This window comes from Barbus barbus (assembly GCF_936440315.1).
Source record: "Barbus barbus genome assembly, chromosome: 13".
Classification (NCBI taxonomy): Eukaryota; Metazoa; Chordata; class Actinopteri; order Cypriniformes; family Cyprinidae; genus Barbus; species Barbus barbus.
The window spans coordinates 7096441-7115863 of NC_136741.1; the positions used below are offsets into that span (position 1 = coordinate 7096441).

General features: G+C 36.0%; 1 protein-coding gene across 2 annotated transcripts; it reads left to right on the forward strand.

Annotated features, from left to right (window-relative positions):
* Positions 1-1481: 1481 nt before the first annotated feature.
* Positions 1482-13989, forward strand: LOC306879649 (calcitonin gene-related peptide type 1 receptor-like). 2 transcript variants are annotated; one of them, XM_079432788.1, is made up of 13 exons: positions 1482-1662; positions 5174-5272; positions 5579-5726; positions 6779-6892; positions 6992-7104; positions 7645-7736; positions 7830-7956; positions 8060-8213; positions 8315-8375; positions 9292-9358; positions 10421-10639; positions 11727-11768; positions 11872-13989. In XM_079432788.1, the coding sequence occupies exons 2-13, from the start codon at positions 5222-5224 to the stop codon at positions 12088-12090; spliced, it is 1407 nt and encodes a 468-aa protein (XP_079288914.1). In that variant the 5' UTR covers positions 1482-1662; positions 5174-5221; the 3' UTR covers positions 12091-13989. The 2 variants fall into 2 exon arrangements, with proteins under 2 accessions (XP_079288914.1, XP_079288915.1); XM_079432789.1 differs by having other exon boundaries at positions 1604-1662; positions 5177-5272; positions 11872-13198.
* Positions 13990-19423: the final 5434 nt, after the last annotated feature.

Consider the following 19423-nt stretch of genomic DNA (forward strand, 5'->3'; position numbering starts at 1 on the left):
GGTCCTCGTTGTGTGTGCTAATTTCTATAATTGAGGTATCCATAAATGTTGGAAACCTATAAATGTTAATAGAAAGAACGAGGAATTTAAACGTATAGTCACACACCTCCTTTCATACCCAGGTTTTTAATATTTTATGAATATTTAGCTGAAATAAATGAGAAGTACTTTACATTTTCACACTTGTCATTTCCATGCAGTTTCCACAGATGAATTATAATCCTTCAATGTTCTAAAAGCCTTCATTAAAATTCTGACATCCATTTTCTCATCAAGACAGACATAAAGTGCAGATCACAGGGCCAGCAAAAGCAAAGGTAGTACAAGGACAGATGCACAAGTGGATCAGATTGAAACGAGCAGTATCCAAACATTGCCGTTTAACAGCAAATTATTATTGTGGTAATTTTTATACTTGTCAATATTTCATTTCATGTTTCATTATAGGCTATATCTTGTGAAATTAAATGTCCAACTACAACTCTGTGACAAGTCACCTCTGATGCTGCCCCAGTTTGTCCCATTCAGCTTTTTCTACTACAGTCTATTGAATGTTTAAGAGTTGTACTGAACTAAATTACATTAAAACCCATTTTATTAGAGAGTGAGAGGGAGGGGGGGGGGGGGGTGCTTTGCCAGAGCAATTAAATTAATTTCTACACTAGATTACATATAAGTAATATTTCGTTTTCAAAGTTCTCATTTAGAGCAGCCCTGCAGTATAAATAAAATAAGAAAAAAAAAAATGATAATGAGAAAATTGCATCAGTTTTGGTCTTACAGTAAACAAGAATTCCTAATGATTAGGTTGTGTATTGGTAAATGCCTGTTCTCCTTAATTAATGCCTCAGGGGACTGTTTAACATCATTTTAAATTAAATTTGATCACATTTTAATAAGGTATTTCGAGATGTTAAATCATTTAACTAAAACTGTATTTTAATGGAATAGATCAGTTTAGTCAACTAGAGACACTTTTTTACACCCTGTGCAAATGAGTTGGAAAGTTTGACCACCAATGGAAGCACTAGGCATTTATTAGGCTAACCCTGTGCTGTCAGTTAATTTTGCATTTGCTTTCTTTCAGTAGTCCTACTAAAACACGAGGAGGCGCTATTGTAATAATTTATTTCCACAAATCACACGACTAGGTCCATGGCTTCAAGTGGTCGTGCTACATATATTATAACTACTGTGTATGTAGCCTATTGTTTTTATCATTAAAAATGACTTTTATGTGTTTTCTTTGATTTTATAATATAGCCTCTTCTAAAAGATTTAGTCTCATATGACCTAAATCATAACTAAATCAGACACATGATTGGATAACTTAGCCTATATAATTGCGTGATCTGTTTATTTATGTACGTATTCGTCCATCCTTTCATTATTTTATTTTACATTAGACTTTCCTTTAGATTGAATATGGGCACGGTCTAATCAAAGTCGCATTTAAATGGTGTCAGCGAGGCTGGAGACGGGACAGGACGCTTGCAGTGTAACGGGACACTCAGATGAGCTGTGTGAGGTCACAGGAAACCCGTTACACACTCCTTCGCTGCTTCAGCTCATTCAAGATAAACTCAACTCATCTCTCAGTACACACTACACACTACACACTACGTACTGCCGCAGCGGAGAACACAGGACCGAGCTAACGAGGTAAGAGCGAGAATTTATTCATCTATGTCAACATGTGGATGTATTCTTCCGACGCTTATTTCTAGATCTTGGTTTCTAAGTAAACTCACTGCGCACTTAAGTAAACTTTACTACATCCTGCTGTGCCATATTGCTCAGAACTGAAATAGAAAACTTATTTCAATTTATTTTTTTAAGTAGGCAAATTCAATTCTGTTCATACTTGCTGTTAGAGTGATGAGTACCTCTAAATTTGATGTTTTATTCATTTTTCTTAGAGCCAACTTAGAACACTTTTTTGTAGTGAAGACTGACAGATATTGATCTCAGTTTGACTGAAATGTGTAGCCTATATTCATTCTGAATGCTTTTGCATTTAAACATTAGCCTATATAAAAATAAAATGGTGTTTACATTAAAATGTACTAACAGTAGCCTAGTTATAAACTGATATTATTCCAGTTTTTGTTTTTAATCTTTTCATTTTACATTATTGACACACTATTTTCCTTTTTTGATATTGTGCAGTTGCTTTGGCGCTATATAAATAAAGATGACTTGACTTGACTTATTGCTTAAAATGTAATATATCTGCCTATATTTGGCCATTTTAAGGTTATAATCATTATACAGTAACTTGCCGAGTTAAGTAATTGTTCTGTCACTCCAGAATCTTGACAACAGCCTTGTCGCTGCAAATAGTTTTAAAGAAGACATGTTTTTAAGTCATGGAAGTCATTTGGAGGGTTCTGACCAATCATATTATTTTGACTTGTATTAAAACTTGACATACAATTGTTACTTAAATGTTGACTGCTTACAGATTTCAGTTGAGCAGTCTAACAGTTATCTCTGTGAGTTTGAACACCATTTCCGCTGAATACAACTTTATGCTGTCACTTCAAGATAAATCCTTATGAGTGAAGAGTGGAAAAATATGGTGTTATATCCATGGGTGTTTCCTAAACGGACATGTGTTAAACTAACCGTCAGTGGGCTTCCTGATTTAAGATCTGGAGAGTGGCTTTTTGCGACCAGGCCCAGTAGAGAGAGAGTGACAGGATCGAGAGAAAGGGAGGGAGGGTTTGGGTATGAGAGAGAGGGGTCTCTGGGAAAGTCACATCTATAAACCACTCCTTTAGCTTCACAGGAAGGGCAAAAAGTTATCATGTTTTAGCCCTCTGTTTTTCCACCAAATGCTGGGGTCATCCAATCATCCAAAATGTCTAGGAAAACATTTAATTTTCACATTCCTATTAGAATGACATCTTAGTGATTTATGCTCACCGCCAACACCTGAATGGCCAGATTTATAGCTGTTTTTCTGCTCTTTAAGTAGTTTTGTGGTATGTTTTTCTATTTCTTTCATCACATCACTGTCTTTTTAATGCAGATTTATTGTAAATGCAGTCATCAAGAAAATGTTCAGCCGATAAAGAAATGTCATTCATCAAAGCGCACTTAGTACATTCATACTGATAATTCATAGTTTCACAGTTGTCTTTCTTTTTTTTAACATATCTTGAGTTACCCTTACTATAACTTCTGCATTTCTTTCTGAACTTTAGTTTTTAGTATTCAATGTACAAATACAATATTGGTACTCTGATATCTTGGTATATCTTGGGCACCTGATAAATTATATGGATATCAAGATAGTAGGTGCAAATTTATCTGTCCTGTGAAATTGCTTGAATTTTGCATAATTATTCAGTACAAATATTACATGTAGTATCTCAATAAATGGCTGTCTGTTTATCTTGAATGAAGTACTGAGAGTGGATCTGTCAGGATTTGGAGCTTACAGGACTGAGTTCTTGTATTCACTGAAATGATGAGGACCCAGAGACACATAAATTCTATATTGACAGTGATTTACATTGCTTAGGCGAATATGTTTTGCCAACTGGAACTGAATTGGCTGAGCTAGAAATAATTTTACACACACTGGAGGAATGGTGACGGTAATATAAAGGTTACAGCCGATGCAATTGACTAATGTTTTCAAACAGGTTTCCAGAACACTGTCTGACTGGACAGAGATCTGGCCCCAAACTCTTGTCATTGTTTGCACAAATGTTGCTATGTTGAGCTGGCTGGGATGTTCAAATCAAGCAATGTACAATGCAGTGTTTACACTCTTTAGTAATGTATTCTGTCTCAAAGTTATCTCTACGTATTAGGAGAGAATAACACTGAAAATTACACTTAGATGTGTTATACATTTTAATCAGTTGATAATAAAAATTGATAAATGGCTAACAAATGGTCTAAAAATGGCTGAGAAAAGGTAGAATAAAGCTCATCATTTGTTTGCAGGTGCCAATTGCTTTGATATTTAGTTTTTTAATCCATGTATAATCAATGTATAATTCATGCCATTGTGGTTTAATTCAGTGAGTGTCCAAATTAATTAATTAATTTTTTATGAAATCAGAGGGTGGCTTCAAACAAACAGAACATTCATGTGCCTGATGCACTCATTCCTTCTCATGTAATTCAGTTTCATGTTTTTAAATCAGATCAAAGTGTACTCTATATATAATACATTTATCATTACTTATGAAGCAAAATACTGTTATTATTACAGTAGTACAAGATAAGAAAAGTCTTATACAGAAATTTCTTCAAAAGTCGTGATTATTGCCATTTTGCATCGAGAAATATTTCCTATCCAAATGGAAGTTATAAAAAAACCACACGTTCGCTAATTCACTTTGTCTGGACTTCTGGGAAGCATGTTCGTTTTTGGGACTAAAGACAAATCCAAATGGATAATTTTCCACATATGAGTCTAGTCATGTGGTTTCGGGTCCCCATCCAAGCAGGAAATGTTTGGAGGCCGAACAAAAGAATCACATGATGTTTCAGCCCCTTGGCCATGGCCATACCGACAGGTATTAATTTAAAAAGGAAATAACAACAGAATCAAGGCAGATGTTAAAGATGTTTTGGATTGCTCTGATAGTTCCACATGGAACACCATAAAAAGAATAAACCGGGGTTGTGTAAACTGTAACTGTAGTCCAGGATGTCATAAAACATTAGCATGTAAAAATAGTGAATAGTTTTTTTGCAAGCAACTTTATTGTGGCTAAAACAGATCTTCCTATGCTTTGAAACTGATTTATGATGTTATCTCAAGCGAGCCAAAACAGCCACGGTGAACCGTGTAATGCATGTTTAATGATGCCTTCATGCTTTTTGTGGCGATTATCGGCGCCCTGATGGACTGAACTTTCATGTAAAGCAGGCTTTGATTCTATCTTCACAACAGCACTGTTACCGCACTCCTGGGAGCGACAATAGGTCGACAGTTCACCTGGCCCCAATGGCTTGTTTTCTTGGAACTGAGAATTTACTGTCAGCTTGACAAAAATAACCATCAGAAATCCTTTAGGGAAATCCCTAATTTCACATTTTCATTGTAGCTCACCTACACTCTTTGTTTAACAGTTAACCTAAATCTATTAGCAAAGTGTCTGGTCATCGCTCAATACTTGTGATGTAAAACAGATTACTCTGTTTTCAGCAGAAGCATTCAGATCATTTGGATACACGAGAGCCAAACACTGGAACCATGTTTGGATGCTGGATTATCTCATTTCTCTTTCTGTCGGCAACCTCTGAGGTATTTGTTTATCATAAACAATTTTATACAAAAGTTATACACAGATTTATATCATTTTATTGGGTTAACTTGCTAGCTAGCTATTTATTGTAAAATAATTTATCAGTAACTCAAGTGTAAAACAAACTGATCCATGGAAAGTGTTTTAGTACTCAGTAAACAAACAAAAGTTTGAGTGTGCATCTGCAACTGTTATGCAATTCAAAAGTCCTGGACAGACAAAGATTTGTTTTCTAAGGCCATTTTTGACGTTCATCATCTAATGTCATTGTTGATCTCTCTTTTGTTTTTCATATCTTTGCATAGTTTTTTGTGGTGGTCCTCTCAGAGAACAACACTGGAGGTACGGCACAAAAGAAAGGCCATGAAATGGACTTCACTCGTCACAATATTTTGACCGCCCAGTTTGAATGTTACCAGAAGATTATGGAAGACACTAATCACAACAGAACAGGTGAGAGGTTCATATTTCACAAAGATTCTTGACTCTGAGTAATAGCTATAAACTACAACTCAGTCAGTCTTTAACTTGGATGCTCTTAGCATGGACCGAAAACGGATGATGTTTTGTCACATCATCCTGGAACTTACAGGAAGGCTCTTATATGGACAGTTGATTAATTGGAAACATTCTGTTGGGTGTGTCCTACAACATTAATTTGTTCATCTACAGAAGCTCAACATCAGCTGTCTGGCCTCTGAATTAAGATTCATTACTGTCTACGAGACACAAGTTACAATTGAAGGACAGTGATTAAAGCTTGACAAGGGGAGGCGGATGCTCTGTAACAGCTGTTAAAAGTTGTTTGGAAAAGACCCCCAAAATTGAGGATCCATTTGCAACTCACTAGAAAGATACAACATTTATAGAGTGCAACAATGTCCTGTCCACCCACATTTTCTGGACATGGTTTCTATCCATTTTTCCCATAGGGATCAAAAAAAAAAAAGTCTTCATGAAAGAACCACAAACCAATGCAGCTAGCTATAAGGTGAATTACAGCATTACAAACTTTGAATGAAGCAAGAACGGATTTGAAAAAAGACTTTGAACCTTTAATGAATTTAATGAATTTGTTTTACAGTCTCATGGGTAATGTAGTTTACACCAGGAAATATTGCTGTTAAACATGATTCTTTGAAATATAGGTTGAAATAATGCAAACTGATGGCTTCAATAAAAGCATATTCCATTGACAACCTCAGAGATCACAGTAAAGTATATCTGTCTCTAAGGGTCAAGTTATTGTTAAAAATAACTTTACCTATGGAGAAAATGAATGGAACATTTACTTCCGGAATCCAACTGTTGCACTCTATATGCAGATTTATTGTTATTATTGATAAAGATCTTTACTGTCTTTACAGCAGTCTTGTCTGAGAAGCCGACTGCCAAATGTAGACACCAAATCCTAAGACCTGTTTTACATGCATGGTTTAAGAAAGACCAAGACTACAAGATCCAAGTCCTTATGTTATTAATAACTGCAAATAACTCTATTGCAGATGTCTCTATGTGTAAACGGACCTGGGATGGATGGATGTGCTGGGACGATTTGGAAGCAGGAGTCACTTCAGCTCAGCACTGTCCAGACTACTATACTGATTTTGACACCTCAGGTGAGTCGCACGTTAGATTTTCTTTTTTCTTGCCCAATGAATGAAGGTTACTTATTACTTTATATAAAAGTCTGACTAATTCAAATTGTATTTTATCAGAAATGGCAACGAAGATTTGTACTGATTCAGGCCATTGGTTCATTCACCCAGAGAGTAACAGGACATGGACAAATTACACGGGCTGTAATCATAAGTCTAATGAACACAAAAAGGTGAGCTCTAATTTGGGACTTCAGTGGTCCATTCTATCTTCAAAATTCACACACTTTGCGTAGCAGAGGCCAGCGGGTAAGTGCTGTGCAGTAAAACCTCACTCCCCGATTTCAAGAGGCGCTCTAGCGACTGACGCTAGAGGCTGTGGCCTTTAGCCTCCTCGTTAGAGCACCTGCCTCCCACGCCGGAGACCGTGGTTCGAATTCTGCTTGGTTCGGGGTGAGTTGGACTGCAACATTGGTGCCGTGACCCGGATGGGAGTGAGGTTTAGGGGGATGAGTGTAGCAGAGGCCAGCAGGTAAGTGCTGTGCAGGTTAAACCTCACTCCCCGATCTCAAGTGGTGCTCTAGCGACTGACGCTAGAGGCCGTGGCCTTTAGCCTCCTCGTTAGAGCACCAGCCTCCCACACTGGAGACTGCAGTTCGAATCCCGCTCAGGGCAGGGCGGTAGAACCCTAACATTTGCTTCACATAACTTTTGCTTTTGTTCATGTGGTTAGTTTTGTATATCCATCCTCTTTTTTCTTCCCTTCTTTTCAGGCAGCACTTAATCACTACTACTTGGCTTTGATTGGTCATGGATTGTCGCTGATATCTTTGTTTACTTCTCTGGGGATATTTTTCTATTTTAAGTAAGTAATGTGGAAAAACCTTACCACCATATCATATAAACATACATCCCTTTCCACCCAGTCTAATATTGTTTGCTGTTTTCTTCCACTCAGGAGCTTAAGTTGTCAAAGGATAACTCTGCACAAGAATCTGTTCTTCTCTTTTGTGCTGAACTCAGTTATAACCATCATCTTTTTCACTTGTGTTGCAAACAACCAAGAAGTAACACAAGCCAACCCAGTAAGTGTACAAAAAGAATAGTGGGCTCTCATGTCACACACAATATGACCAGAAATGTGTATTAAGAAATTGATTTCACATTGATGTTTTTTTTTTCTCCCAGGTGAGCTGTAAAGTCTCCGTGTTCATCCACCATTATCTCATGGGCTGTAATTACTTCTGGATGTTGTGTGAGGGAATCTACCTGCACACACTCATTGTGGTGGCAGTGTTTGCTGAGAAACAGCACCTCATGTGGTATTACCTCCTAGGATGGGGTACGTTTTTTAAAATTGCCTTGCTAAAATGCACCAAAATAAAGCGTCTTTCTGTTTTCTTCTCGCATTTACTGATTTTATTCTTTTGAAATGTTTTCCAGGCTTCCCGTTAATACCTGCATTTATCCATGCAATATCCCGGAGTTATTACTACAATGACAAGTGAGTTAAATCAAATAGGAATTTAAGAATTCTGGTCCTGCTTAATGATTCTGGTTCCATAATGATTCCAGTAACATTTCTTTCTCCTCCTCATAAGTGGTCATAGTTATATACCGAGCAACAGTACTGTTTTTATATTACTGTTATAAAATGCTTATTTTTACATTTTGAACCATATTATTTTGGGAGCATATTTTAATGTTATAAATTAATGTTGAATGTTAGATGTACAGTGTATATATACACTACCAAAACATTTTGCTCAAAATTTATTATTATTAATGTTGAAAACAGTTGTACTGTTTAATATTTTGTGTAAACTGTGATACACTACCATTAAAATGTCTTCGGTAATTAAATGGATATTTAAATTAATATAAAAAAAGAGAAACCTGTTTTGGTCATCAGAGAAGCATTTAAATTGATCAAAAGGGACAGTAAATACATTTATAATTTAAAAAAAAAAACGATTTTCAACATTGCTAATTACTGTTTTTACTGTATTTTTGATTAAATAAATGCAGCCCTGGTGAGCATTAGAGATTGAATTCATTTACCCTTAATGTTTATTTCTTTCTTTTTTGCCAATTCTTTCTCTCATGTCAAATTTAATTCTGACTGCACAAAAAAAATCTAATTTCTTATGCTGTAGATTGTAATAAACACTGTTGGAGCATTGTATTAGCATGGAACCAATTTTAAAAACTGAATTAGTTCTCAATTTCTAATTCAAAGTCAAAATGTTCAGTTCAGTGTTATGTTCAGTTCATTCCAGCTTCTGTCAGGACACAGGAAAACACAAAGAACATCTTGTGAAATCATAGCAATGTCGTCAATGAACATTTAACAAAGTGTTCTAACGTTCATTGGTTCTGCTTTCCGTAAATCTGAACTTTTCTTATGCTTTTGTCCACAGCTGTTGGATAAGCTCGAACACTTCTCTGCTCTACATTATTCATGGTCCCATCTGTGCAGCCCTGTTAGTAAGTCTGTTTTTCTTTCTCTAGTCTTATTGTCCTTCACTATTTCATTTTCTCACACTTTATCTCTCTTGGCTATCTTCCACCCACCCTTGGAAATGTATATATATATATATCTGAATGATCTTGATTTTAAAAAAAATCAGCTTAAGCTCTGGCAGTTTTAATCAAAGTGCCATGTTCTCTTTGTTGTTTGTGTTGAGGTCAGTTCTGATTAGGAATGAATTTCAATGCAGCCCATAAAAAACATGTAATGAACACATGCTCAGTATCAAATGAATCTTGGACTGACTTCTGCAGTGCTGCAATTACCAGTTTAAAGCAGATTTTTTTGTCATTATAAAAAGTTATTGCTGTTTACAAGAATATTTATACTTTCAGAATTGGTTGATGACAAATATCCAACAAATACTCACAAGAAAACGTAACCGTTTTATGAGGCGTTTTATTTGATTTGAATTATATGAAATTGTGAATCATACAAAAATGTAGGATTTTTAGAAAAAAAGTAAGCATTAGGGTCCACCCCTACTGGGATGTTTAGCAAACTGTACGAAAACGTATGGATAAAATCATACTAATTCATATTAATTAGCCAAAAGTCGCTAAAAAATATAATATAGTCAGAAATGGCCATGAGATTGTGTTGGAATATCACAATCACAATATAATAACCAATTCTTAAACTATTTGGTCCACCACCAGTCTTGAATATATGGTTATATCCGTGGCTGTTTATATGACAATTTACAGGTATTTTGATAGCCTTGTATATCTGAATATGTCTTTCCAGGTAGCATAACATAATCCAAATTTCAGAATTTACCTTTTAGTCCATATTTAAATGTACAGTGGGGCCCAAAAGCCTTTTTTTATTAAAACCTGAAAATAAAAAGTAATTTTAACATTTCGAAAAATTTAAAAATAAAGTTAATATGTGACATAACAGTGTGTTTTTAGTAGTTTTGGTTTAGAAGTAATGCAGTGCATTTCTTTCTTTCTTTCTTTCTTTCTTTCTTTCTCCGTCTGTATAGTTGATTTCTTTTCTCTGCTTGGTTTCCACAGGTTAACCTCTTCTTCCTTTTAAACATTGTGAGAGTGCTGATCACTAAGCTGAAGGTGACCCACCAGGCAGAATCCAGTTTGTACATGAGGGCCGTCAGGGCCACCTTAATCCTGGTACCTCTGCTGGGCATTCAGTACTTACTGCTGCCCTACAAACCCGACGGACGGCTCGCCTCCGAGATATATATGCACACAATGAACATACTTTTGCATTACCAGGTAAGTGTTTTTGTCAACAGGAAAAGTATCAATTTATTTTAAAAATTTCAAATGCAAAGAAATAAATCACCTTGGACTATTAATATAGATATTTCAAACTTTAATTCATTAATGTTTAAATATGTAGTTTAATGTAACAATAAAATAAGTCATTAAAACCTAATGTTTATATGCATCTTGCATTAAGTTTCTTAGATCATAGACCTACATTATCAACATTAAATAAACCAGTGGAATTTTTTAATCACTTGGCGAGTGAAAAAAGAAATACAATTTGTATATACTTTATAAAAAATGGATATTTAATACATTTAAATTATAACAAAAAAAATTATATTTTAATTAAGTCTATTAAATCTAATTTAAATCTTTAAATCTTATTTTATTTCAATTGTATTTAAATGAGTGTTGTCAAATCGAATAATCATGATTAATCGCATCCAAAATATACAAATACACACACATATAGGTATATATTTATGAAATATTTACATGTATATATGTATTCATAATTAGATATAATTTATATTATATATACATATATATTACATATATTCTTTTAAATATATGCATGTACAGTATGTGTGTGTATTTATATATTTTGGATGCGATTAATCATGATTATTCGATTTGACAACACTCATTTAAATACAATTGAAAGACACACACATACAGTATATATTTATTTATATTTATTTACATGGATACATTTATATTCATATAATTTATTATTTATATAAATATATATAATATATTTAATATAGAAAGATAAAATATTTTTCTTAAATATATACACGCATGTGTGTATATTTATAGATACATAATAAATATACACAGTACACACACATATATTATGTAAACACTTTTTTTGGGGATGCGATTAATCACGATTAATCGATTTGACAGAACTCATTTAAATATATTATCTAAACGTTTTGTTAATGTGAAAAGTGATTTATTTATTTATTCTTTTTCGTTTTATATTTCAATGGCACTCACACTCCTCCATACACATTGGCTTACACTAGAAAAAAAACTGTAATTTTGAAGCTTATAAAATAATTTTGTTTTTTGTTTTTTTACACAGGGCCTTTTGGTTGCCACTATATTTTGCTTTTTCAATAGCGAGGTAAGCAACTTCAATGCATTCATAATGTTATTTTTTCCTTACGTGTAGCAAACAAAGATATTTGTCATTATACTTACTATCTGTCTGTATTTTGTTTGTTTAGGTGCAAGGTGTATTACGAAGGCACTGGAACCAGTACCGCATCCAGTTTGGCAGCACATTTGCGAACACTGAGGCCCTGCGTTCTGCATCCTATACGGCCTCCTCCATGACAGAGGTCCATCGATGTTACAGCATCGACAGCCACATGGAGACTCTAAACGGAAAGTGTTTTCACAATCTGGAGACCACCATTCTCCGATCAGACAACCTGTACATGTGAGAGACTCTAACTCTTTGACCTTTGGGAGAACAGCCTCATGGAGAGGACCACAGACTGAGATGTGTGTGAGAAGAGGCCTACTGGACATACATCTGGTTACTTTGGACTACAGACACCCAGAAGCCTTTCCTGTTCCATAGAGGCCTTAGTTATCTCATGTTTATGGATGGGAACTGGAGAAAATACTGTTTTTTTTATATGGTCACGTGAAACTTTTCCATGATTATCCAGTGGAACACTTTGGAGAACATCACACATTGTCAGTCTTTCAGATTTCTTTATTGAAATGGAGGTGTTCAATGGGTGAAACTATGAACTTAGGATCACACCCTAATGAAGAGTTTTTCTTTATGGCACTGTGCTGTTTTAGTGAAGGTTAAGCCACACTGATGCATTAGATGATGGATTCCACATCTATGGATCTATGGAATATTCTGGCTCAAAGAACCTTTAGTAGAAGAAAGGAATAAACAATTAGAGAGCCGTGATTCCAGAAGATACTGACAACCTTGTCCTGCTCTTTTTGTTCATCCTGAACTTCATCTTGTTATCAGTTATGCGATTAATTTTATGTGAAATTTTTATCCACCTACAGGGCAATATTGACAATATATTCTATGTATGCAAAAAATTTTCTTTTCTTTTAGGAGTACTGAATTTTTATATATACGTGTATATATATACATACTTTGATTTAAAAAAAAAAAAAATTATAATTTAATAGAGTTACTGTCAACATATATTCCCCTGCTAAAAGACTAGCAGATCATGGATAAATTAGATGAACCAGTCTGGACTAGCATGTAAATTCTTGCTGGCCTTTTCAGCAGGGTTATCTTATTTACTTTTGATTAATTGAAATGTCTATTTTAAACTAATTTATCTGTAGTTCATATGAATCTCAGTATAAGTGAGTCTTGTTCAAGGAAGGGCAAGTTACATTAGAACATGTGGGTTTACAGTTTTTGGAGATCTACAGATCTACAAACAGAGATGAGGTCTGTATCTGTGTCTCTATGTCTGGAACATACAGATGCGTTTGGCGCTTTTTTCACTGTTGTGTTTCTTAAAACATTTCATGTAAATAAACATTCATATTTTGAGATGTAAATGCACTTCTACGTTTGTGTGTTATGCATGTTTTCATTTGTATTTGCACTTTATTGGACTCAATCTTCCCATGAAGAACGTTTAACCTCCGTCATGAACATTTAACATTCATGGAAGCTTTCCATTGCGCAAAATGATATTCTTTAGATTATTAAAATATTCTTCACAGTTAGAAAAACATTCTCCTTTTTAAGGTATAGCTCACACAGATATCAAAATTCTGTCATTGTTTACTCACCCTCAAGTCGTTTTCAAATCTGCATGAGTTTCTTTCTTCTGTTGAACACAAAAGAAGATATTTCGAAGAATGTGGGCATAACCAAACAGTTGGCCATAGCTATAGACGTTTTTTGTTTTATACAGAAGAAAGAAACTCAAACAAGTTTGGAACAACTTTAGGGTATGTAAAATTATGACAAAATTTACATTTTTGGGTGAACTATCCCTTTAAGAACAGTTCATGGAAAGGTTCTTTAGGGAACTCAAAATGTTCTTTGAAATCACTGTGAAAACACTATTTTTAAGATTGATTGTTGGAATCTAATGTTTTATATTTAAAAACTGGCATTACCGATTAGTCTGATGGAAGTATAGGCACTTCAAGAGCAAATACAAGTTTAAACATCTTGAAATTATTTGGAAAAAAGTGAAGACCAGCATGAATGTTCACTTGTTGCTGTTGTCGGTTACTATAATTGGAGAGATTTAATCTAAAATTATTTCCTGTTTATCTGTCAACTCTGTTCCTGTTTATTCTCCAACTTCCAATATAAACAATCCTATTCATTTACATAAGAGTCTATTTTTTGTGATAAAGCTGCATGTTAGTCGTAAGGAACATAATATGCATTCAATGTCACAAGCGTGATCGAGATATTATTTAAGTAACAAAGATGGCGGCTGTGTTCCTGCAGTGAGCACATTTCCCACTGGAATACTGATGTTAAATGTGTTCTGTTAAAGGCAGCAGATTACTAAAGATACTGTTGGAGGTCACTTCACAAAGGGATATGTGAGTGCTCCAACAGGATGTGTAACTTCCTCACTAATACACACATACGAGCATGTACACACACTGTGGAAAAAAAAAAGTTGCAGAAGTAAACAGAGTGCAGCTGACATGTGTCTCTGCCTCTGGGAAAAGCACAGGAAGAAGCCTCGGATTTGGTGCTGCCACACACTATGGGGTCTCACTTTCTCTCTAAATATGTGTGTCAAACACAAGTTATGTAAAATCTGCAGTTATCAACGTTCGTGGAGACTGATGTTCTGTGATTGTTTGCATTGGTTCCATATGTGGTGTACGGGCCCAGAGGGAAAAACCCTCCCTTGTCATCAGCTCTACTGTCAGCAGATGAATTGCACGCACAAGGACCTGCAGCAAATGCAGGCAAAATAGTTAATGTTTTTTTTGGCATGTAAATTAATCATTTTAAATGAATTGTTGAGGGAAAAGATCAAAGATAATCTATAAACCTATAATAGAAATATATTTTCTTTGTTTGCCCTACTGAAAAAAAAACCCTGCTTAAAATACCCTGAGCTGGTTTTCTGGTTTAAAAAGGTCTCGCAGCCTGGCCAAGCTGATCTTTAGCTGCTCTAGCTGGTCTCTGACCTGGTTTAGTTTTGTGGCAAGCTCATCTCTCAGCTTGACCCGCTAAAAGTGCCTAGGGTGTCCATTCGCATCTGTGGAGTGATAAATAGGCTACAAAGTTCTGGCATGAAACTCTATGAAACGCAGTCCAATATATCTAACTCAATATGACATAATGACATCATTATCACATGTCACAGCTGATTGGTTCTCTTCTGTATTGGTTGCCAATGAGCTCGCTGCTCAACATTCATATACTTAGCTAGTGTTTGCTGTAGCAGTAGCAGAGAACTTCAGAAACCCTCCACCTTCCTTAGCTCCACCTGTATAGATCTGCTATCAGCACAGAGAAGGTTCTTTTCCATTCTTTAATCAAATCTTTTGGCAGAGAACATCACTTCCCTTTTCTATAAGTGTACTGTGTGAACTTCTGCACCCATCCCACAACACTCTGGTTTCACTGGGCCAACAGTCTTAGACATACCAGCCAACAGAAAACAAAGCGATTTTAATGATCTAAATTAATTTGTGAATTTGCTGTATGTCAAGAGTCTACTTATAGATTAAAAACAACAGTGAACAGCTCATCATCAAGTTTGGCTGATGGCTGAAATATTTTAAAATTATTCATTGATTTATTGTAGTGTTCTCATTCTGAGAGACTTCCAAACATTGTAATCCAAATACTAGAAAATGTCTAGATAAACCCACAAACAATCATTGACTTGTTTCCTTCAATATGAGTGTTTTTTTTTTTTGTTTTTTTTTTGTAGTTTCACTGGAATTGTTCAAATATTTGTGGTATCATTTTTTCAGACCAACACTGTGAATCCATTCTTGCTGGTCTGAGTAGCAGGATAGTACTGCATTCATAAAGAATAGTGACATATTCTGAAATTCCCTTTGTGTTTTTATTACTCATTATTAATGAATGATTGAGTAATTGTGAGGATAAAAGTGATATGACAAAAATAAACCACAAGTAAGTTAAGCCAAAAGTTGATAGTGATCTTCCTCTGATTGTGTGTGCTTACTGGCAGTCTGCTCTTTTTTCAAAGAACACTGATTACTAAGCACCCACCTCATTGTTTGCTTAAAAGGATTTAGAAGTGGTCAAGTTTCCTGCTGCGTTCTTAGTATTAATTAATTAATTTGTGGTCCGTGCGCTGAAGCACTGTGCATTTCCCATGAACCTTGAACAAGGTACACCAAAGGCATTCATCCTAAAGAAACTTTCTCATGTAAAGTAGCACATTTTGTTCAAGGAAAAAATACAAAGTCACACCTGAAAAAGGATATTATACTCAACAACAACAACAACATTTAATTCCATTTTCTAAATTGCCAAAGTAAATATCTGACTTTACATGAGTAATATATGGGAGACTGGGGCAATGTGTCACAAGGGTTTTATCTCAGTTAGTTAAAAGCCAAATAATACAAATGTATATATATATATATATATAGGCCTACAGTATATGGTTGAAAACCATGTTAAATTGGGACAAAATATGCCTTTTTCGAGGTTTTTAATTTTGTAAAATGTTATGTTGTATAATGTTATATATATAATGTTAAGTAATATATCTCATTGTTATATATTAAACTTTATAATTGTAGTCCTTTCAGTAATTCTTTCATTAATTGTTTAAATAATTGTGCTGTAGAATATTTATAAAATAATATACTGATTAAATAAATTTAATAAAATGAAAACTCGTGACAGCTTGTCCCAATTAAAGGTGGTTTTCAATTTTGTGTTTATAATTGTTGCTGTTGCATTAATTGTTTTATTGATTAAACTTAGATGAAAAGCCTCTCATTGTGACAATGTACCCCATATTGTGTGGAACCTTAACGGTAGAAAAGTTCAGTAGGTTTTTTTTTTTTTTTTGACCCAATCTCTCTATATATAACAAAATCTGCAAACATCATGAAAACCAATCACAAACAACATACGTTGATGCCAATGGACTGTACCAACCAACCACACATCTGGAAAACCCAGTGCAGGAAAGGAATGGGATTCCAGCACTAAAGAACAATGGCCCGTTTTCCAAGACCAGGGACAGGCCACATTTGGCTCAAGGATGAGGACAGCTCAAAGACTCCTGCTGGACTTGTCAGTTCCTGATGGACATTTGTAATTCCTTTCTTGCCAGGAATATTACTCCAACACATTCTACATTTGGCTTCACATGCTGCTTGCAAAAAATGATGCCTTGGAACAGAGAAGAGATTTACATAATAGATTAATAAATAAATATTTCAAGAAAACACAATGACATAATTAACTAAGTAATGAACTAAAGCATCAGTACACTGTACTGTAAATTTCTGAGAACAAAAACTTTAAAAGCACAAAAGGGACTGCATGTGTGTTCTGCTGTTCATCAGGAAACGGAATCTTAAGAGCAGGAAGTCCTTGTCCCAGTGAGCGAACAGGCCAGTTTAGGCACATGCTGTCAGAGGCCCATGATGCACCTCTCATTTTCTCCACTCACCCCTTTTTCTGTATTAGTCTCTCTCTCGCTCTCTCTTTGCTCTTCATCCTTTGCTCTCTCATAGGTACGCCTGTAGTGTCTTCTAGAGAGAGCACGTTTTCATCATTTGCAGTTTCCTGCGATTGTTCTCTTCTAGGCTAGCAGAGCCCCACCAGGGCCGTGGCGTTATCTGGGAAAAAGGTGGAATGTTAAATCACAGCCTTTCCTGTCTGTCAGCGGGAACGCCAGCCAAACACCACAGCCATAGACGGGGCCGCCCATGAACTCTGACCTTCACAACGAAGCCCAGGGGAAGAGGCTGGTGCGTTTGGATCGCAGACCGCAATAATCCACAGCTCTTAATAATTCTTCAACCAGGACAGAAGATGGATAAACGAGCCAGCAGAATCAATTCTTTGAGGGATTCACAGATGCGCAATGGACCGCGCATCCTTTTTAGGTCAAACTGGTTGCGTTGTTACCGATTGCGACAAACGCTGCGGTCATAAATAATATTAACTGTCTTTTTTTTCTTTTTTTTATCAGACATGTAAGCACCATCTGGTGAGAGAGGAATTCTCTAACGTTGTGTGCGGGCAGTTTACAAACAGCTGCGGCGATGGAAAGCGGCTGTAACACATTTACGTCTGTGATTCTTTCGCATGCATACATTTATGGTTGGCTAATATCAAGAACTCCACACCATACCATCTATTTTTTTTCTGCAATTAACTGAAGCTTTACTCACTGTGTGAGAATTTCCCACACTGCCTTTGGAGGAGAGTAACACGCACAAACATGCTCCCATAACAGTTTGGTTTTTTCATACAAGTACAGTTTACATATGCTGTCTGCTCTTTGTCTTTAGCACCGTTGTTCTTTCAAGACACTGGGTGGTAATAAGTCAGCAAATTATGTAAGATTCGACAACCCTGACGCATTATTTGTTTTCATCATTTAAGAGAAGACAGATGTTTAGAACTGGCTTGAGTTCAGAACTCTTACAACACAACATATTAAATGTTTTGAGCTCTGCAGCATGGCTCGGAAAGGAGAGCATCAAAACACACACTGCGCAAGGTGAACTCCTTGAAAGGGTGGGAAAAAATCCTTCTTAGAGTCCTTCAGGGCATTCAGAGTCAGGAAGGATAAGGAGGGTAGCTGGGAAAGGTTGAGACGCTACAGACACACACACTTGCACGCATACACACGCACACCGTGGCATGATGAAGGAGCCTCCTGCCAGCGTGTTGCCGTCACTGTGGGCGAGGCGTGAGGAAGGTCACGGGCCTGGTGGGGTGACTTAGCCCGCACTGGACGGCCCGTAAAGTCTGCCCTGGGAATCGAGCGGAGATTGAACAGATTTAGCCGTGGCTATATTCGCTTCCCCGGGAAACTAGAAATATTTACCTCCCTGTAGGGCAGTTGGGGGTGGGGTAGAGAGGGGTCTGGGTGGGGTTTTCACTGGAGACGGACTCACTGACCCACAGCCTAGCATGTCTGCTGAAGTCGCCGCTACCTCGAGCAGGCCGTCATCCTCCCAGATCCTTCAGGATTAATTATCTCCATCTCTAACTGCGCTTACCATATGTTGCTTCATGCTGCGCTTTTATGGCATCCCAGCAGTCATTGTTATTTGCAGGACTTTTCAACGATCTACTTTGATTTATTTAACGAGAAACACTGGTTGAGCCGTATTGGACAAAAAAGTGGAAAGTTCAGTCTCCCACATCGCTGGGATCATTTCTGCACTGCACAATGATCTAAACTGTCCACAGTACACAAGACGCACACCACTAATTTGTTATTTAGCTTGGGCTTTATTCCACAGCATTTTACAGTGCAGCATTTTACTAACCACCCTGAAACAAATGAACACCCACACACTGTTTTGGCTAAAATCTTCCTCTTTCTTCCAGAATCACAATTAAAGAGTTAGCTCCCCAAAAAGGAAAATCACCCTTGTGTCATTTCAAATCAATCTTTCGTTAATCTTCAAAATGCACATGAAGATATTTTAATGAAACCCGATTTCCATCCATCTCCCAAAACTTTTGTGCTTCAAAAAGTTCATAATGAGATTGTAAATTCCTCAATTCTTATGGATTTCTTTTACGATGTCTTTCAACTGAGTTTTCATTTGTAT

Excerpts from the sequence above, each read along its gene's own strand:
- LOC306879649 (XM_079432788.1), top strand. The coding sequence starts at position 5,222 with ATGTTTGGATGCTGGATTATCTCATTTCTCTTTCTGTCGGCAACCTCT. Across the intron at positions 6,893-6,991 it reads TACTGATTTTGACACCTCAG|AAATGGCAACGAAGATTTGT; the intron begins GTGAGTCGCACG and ends GTATTTTATCAG. Across the intron at positions 10,640-11,726 it reads ACATACTTTTGCATTACCAG|GGCCTTTTGGTTGCCACTAT; the intron begins GTAAGTGTTTTT and ends TTTTTTACACAG.